The following is a 4,588-nucleotide window of genomic DNA, read 5'->3' as shown; positions in this document are numbered from 1 at the left end:
CACACACACACACACACACACACACACACACACACACACACACACACTGAATCAGTGGCACATTCAAGAAGAGAAACCAGGTAGAAACTAGGACCTTAGAGCTAGAAGGGAATTAAGAAATCATTTAGCCCACCACCCACCCACCCATTTTACTGAGGGGAAAAGTAAGGTCCAGAAAGGATGCAGCGCAACAGAAAGAGTGCTGGATTTGGAAAGAGGCTTTAGGTTCAAATCCAGCTTTGTCACTCGTGACATATGTGAGCTTAGGCAGCCCCTTTCCTCTCTCTGGGCCTCAGTTTCCTCATCTGTAAAACAAGGAGGTTGACTCACTGGTCTCTAAGTCACTGTACAGCTACAGTCTTAATTAACGGGTCTTGACCTTAGGGTACACGCCTTGTCCAGTCATCCTGCTCCTCAGCAGAAGAGCCCCGAAAGGAAACCACACCTCCTGATGCCCAGTCCAGAGTGTTTGCACTGCCCCTCGTGGCTTCCAGTAACTCCACTATCTTGTTTCCTCGTGGTGATCCGCTCCCCATTTCACCGTTCCTGCTCTAGACAGAATCAGGGGGAGGGCAGTGAGAATCCATCAATTCATTCTCCATGACTCTCCCAGTGTGTGAATCTAGGTCAGCCTGTTTTCACTCAGAGAAAGCAATGAGCGTCTGGTCCTCTGAACAAAGTTTCCAATCTGGTGTGTGACCTTGGGCAAGTCCCAGTACACCTCCTTGGGCCTTGCTTTGTCCATCTGTCGAATGGGGAGGGAGGAGTGGGCTAGCAGATTCAGGTAGTTCCTTTCAAGCACTTTCATGCCACACACTGGCTCTCTGTGTCTGTCTCCTTGGGTGAAGAACTCAGACCTCTGAGAAAGGGCTTAGGTAGGTGATGGCTTTGGTCCATCCTTTACACTCAGGGTCCTCCTCCTTTGGCCAGGGTGAGTAGTTTCCCTTCATTTCCCCAGCGAGGGCAGTGTCTTCCTTCCTGAGTCCATTCAAGGTGAGCTACCCTTCAAAGCTATTCCAATCCACAGAAAAGCTTTGAAGCCATTGCGACCGGGAAATGAAGGCAGCTCAGGGCGGTTTGTGGTTGGGTCTGGCTCCAGGGATACTCCCTTCTCCTCCCCACTTCTCCCTTCTCCACTCCCATTTCTCCCTTCTCCAATCTGAATCCCCTGGCCCCCCCGCAGACATGGAATGTCCACCTCCGCCCTCCTCCCTTCCAACAGATGGACACTCAGCCTCTAGCTTTCCCGGAGGCTGCTGTACTGAAGTTCCGTGTTGAAAACTTCCTTGTAGAGTGGGGGGAAGAGACGAGCTGTTTCTGGGTGCAGGAGGCGGAAACATTCCAGCTTGTCCAGGTGGAGGCGGCAAATAGCTTTCAACAGGGGCAACTTGGAGATTAGCTACACAGGAATAAAATTGAAAGTGGTCAGGATGGATTAGGGGTAAACCCAAACCCTCCATTCCTGGGTCAGCTAGGTGAAGCGGAGACTAGAACCCTCCTGAGTTCAAATCCTACCTCAGACATTTATTAGCTAACTGACCCTTGGCAAGGGCATGATTTCATTTAACCTCTGTCTGCCTCAGTTTCCTCAACTGTGAAATAGGGTTAATAACAGCACCTACCTCCCAGGGTTGTTGTGAGGATCAAATGAGATGATATTTGTAAAGCACTTAGCACAGTGCCTGGCACATAGTAGGCATTTAATAAATGCTTATTCCCTCCCTTCCCTTCTAGTTGGTAGTTGTCAGGTCAGTCATACCTATAGCACATCCCAATACACACAGACACACAGACACACACACAGCCACACACACACACACACACACACACACACACAGACTTTACACAACTTTTTCCTAATGACAGCAATTCTACGAGGTGTGCAAGGCAAGGGTCACTATTCCCATTTCATCGATGAGAAAACTGCAGCTTACATTGGGGAAGGGACTGGCCCATGGCCACACAACCAGAGCCAGAGCCGTTAAAACCCAGGTCTCCTTCGTAGAGGTCCTGTCTACCTCCTCACATGCCTGTGATTTCCACTCCCTCAATCACCATGTACTGAAAGTCCCCTGCAGTCACGCAAACAAAGGGATACATGAGGCTTCAGCCAATATCTATTTAACACCTACTGTATACTGTTCACCACCTACTGTGCTAATACAAAAACTTATTGATTGAAAAATTTCCCGATTAAAAATAATCCAGGGTTTTAGAATTCGGAAAGCGGGGTTTGAATCCAAAGGTCCACTACACTTTCTAGTATGACCCTGAGAAAGTAGCTTCACTCTCTGGTACTTAGCACAATGCTTGACACTTAGTAGGTGCTTAATAAATACTTGTTGATTTAACTCTCTGAGCCTTGGGTTCTTTATCTGTAAAATGGGGTGAGTAACACCAGCCCTATCTACCTCACTGGGCACTTGTTATGGAAATCATTCCATATGTTACGCAGTTGGGCCATTAATTCTTCCAATTATCTTGAAGCATTATTAAGTGAATGGTAATAAAGAAGACAAAATTTCTGCCCTTAGGAGCTTACAGTCTAGCAATGGGGTATGAAGCATGTGATAGAAAATAATGCCTCATAAGTGCATAGCAGAGGTGAAGGTTGAAACTGGACCAGGAGATGAGGTTTATTTCTGGTTGGGGCCATCAGGAGAAGTATCCTAGAGGAGGAGGGATTTGAGCTGAGCCTTGAAGGATAGGCAGGATTTCAACAGGAGGAAATATCAGGATGGGGGGATAGTGGGCAGAAGAGGGTGGCATTCCAGCCATGAAGAGGTTATTTGGTATTGGGCTGGTGAATTGGACACCATTGCTGAGCCTGGGTTTGGCACATCCTCAGCACAGACCTGCTGATGACCAGCCAGCACCTTTGGGTGGCAGGAAGGGGCCCACGGTTACGTTGGGTTCATGACCCCACGTGGGTCTGCCCCCATGGCTACACGCCCCCTTGCCCCAACAGCTCTACCTTGGATAGCCTGTCCTCTGGAGAAGGCTGCTTCTGGACCTCATGCTGCAAAGCGAGGAAAATCTGGTCCTGGAGACTCTGCACCTTCTTTGCCTCAAGGAGCCAGGGTCGGTCTGCCAGGTGCGGGAGGAATGAACCCCAGGGCAAGCAGGAGAAAATAGATTATTAGGAGCTTCTAAGGGTTGGAAGACGAGAAACCTGGGTTCTGGTACCTGCTCTGGTACTGACTCAATACATGATGTTGGGCATATCTCTGGGCCTCTGTGGGCCTCAGTTTCCCCATTTGTAAAATGAGAAGGTTGGGTTTGACCAACCTTCTTTGAGTCCTGGACTCCTTTGGCAGTTTGGTGAAGCCTCTGGACTCCTTGGAAGAATAAATGTTTTTAAATGCCTTAAATACAGGGGATTATAAAGGAGATCAAATATAGTTATCAAATTATTTTTTAAAAGCAAGTTCATGGACCCCAAGTTAAGAAGTCTTGAATGAAATGGTCTGAAGTCCCTTCCAGCTCTAAGATTTTGGGCACTGAACAGTTGAAAGAACTTGGAATACTGAATTTGGAGTCGTAGGACCTGAGTTCAAATCTATGTTCTACCATTTATTATCTTTCTGACTTTGAGAAAGTCATATCCTCTCTCCGGGTCTCAGTTTCCTTATCTGCAAAATGAGGGGGCAGCTAGGTGGCGCAGTGGATAGAGCACCAGCCCTGGATTCAGCAGGACCTGAGTTCAAATCCGACCTCAGACACTTGACACTTACTAGCTGAGTGACCCTGGGCAAGTCACTTAACCCCATTGCCTAGCCAAGAAAAAAAAAAGTTATCTAGTCTGTAAAATGAAGAATTTGGATTAGATGGCCTCAGAGGTCCCATCTGACTCTAGAAATAAAGCCTGAAATCTTATGATCTTAATAGAGTCATAACACCCCAAATGGGGAGGAAGTAAGTCTTGTCACTGTCAAGCCCTAGTTTGACCCCATGTAGGGTGTTCCGAGCGGTTCTGCATTCAGCATTTTAGGAAGGACCCTGAAGAACTGGAGTGTGTGCAGACGAGAAAGAACAAAGTAGAAAGGTGGAAAGCTTGTGAGGGGAAGATCATGGAGAGGACATGGAGATGGGTAGCTGGGAGAAGGTGAGCCTTCAGGGTGACGGGATGACTGCCTTCAGGAGTTTGAAGGGCCAGCTCTTCCTGGTCTCAGTGGAAAGAACGGGGAGCAGAGAGGGGAAGACACAGAGGGGCAGGTTTTAGCTCTTCACATAGAAAAATGTCTAACAAAATGAAAGTGAGTGGGCTGGATAATGATTTGTTGAGAATATTGCAGAAGGGAATTCTGTTCAGGTTGGAGCAGATGGCAGCTGAGGTTTCTCCAAGCTCAGAAACTCCATGATTCTGATTCTATTTTCCAAGGCTCCCAGTTTTATCAGTCCATGTTCTAAGGGCCTTTCTAGTTCTGATATTCTCTGTTCTAAGGGCCCTCCCAGCTCTGACATTCTGTGTTCTAAGGGTCCTTCCAGTTCTAACATCCTGTGTTCTAAGGGCCCTCCCCACTCTGACACTCTGTGTTCTAAGGGCCCTTCCAGTTCTGACATTCTGTGTTCTAAGGGTCCTCCCAAT

General features: G+C 47.7%; 1 protein-coding gene across 1 annotated transcript in view; it reads right to left on the bottom strand.

Annotated features, from left to right (window-relative positions):
* Window positions 1–6: 6 nt before the first annotated feature.
* The window catches only part of LOC114036618 (nuclear receptor ROR-beta-like), a 29,273-nt gene continuing 24,691 nt past the window's right edge, over window positions 7–4,588 (bottom strand). Inside the window, exon 9 of the mRNA XM_027853218.1 lies at window positions 7–1,399. Coding sequence (XP_027709019.1) covers window positions 1,068–1,399 — 332 coding nt within the window. The 3' untranslated portion in view covers window positions 7–1,067. The remainder of the gene's footprint in view (window positions 1,400–4,588) is intronic.

Source organism: Vombatus ursinus, unplaced genomic scaffold, assembly GCF_900497805.2.
Source record: "Vombatus ursinus unplaced genomic scaffold, bare-nosed wombat genome assembly UNPS02009918.1, whole genome shotgun sequence".
Lineage (NCBI taxonomy): Eukaryota > Metazoa > Chordata > Mammalia > Diprotodontia > Vombatidae > Vombatus > Vombatus ursinus.
This window is presented reverse-complemented; position numbering and strand designations above follow the sequence as displayed.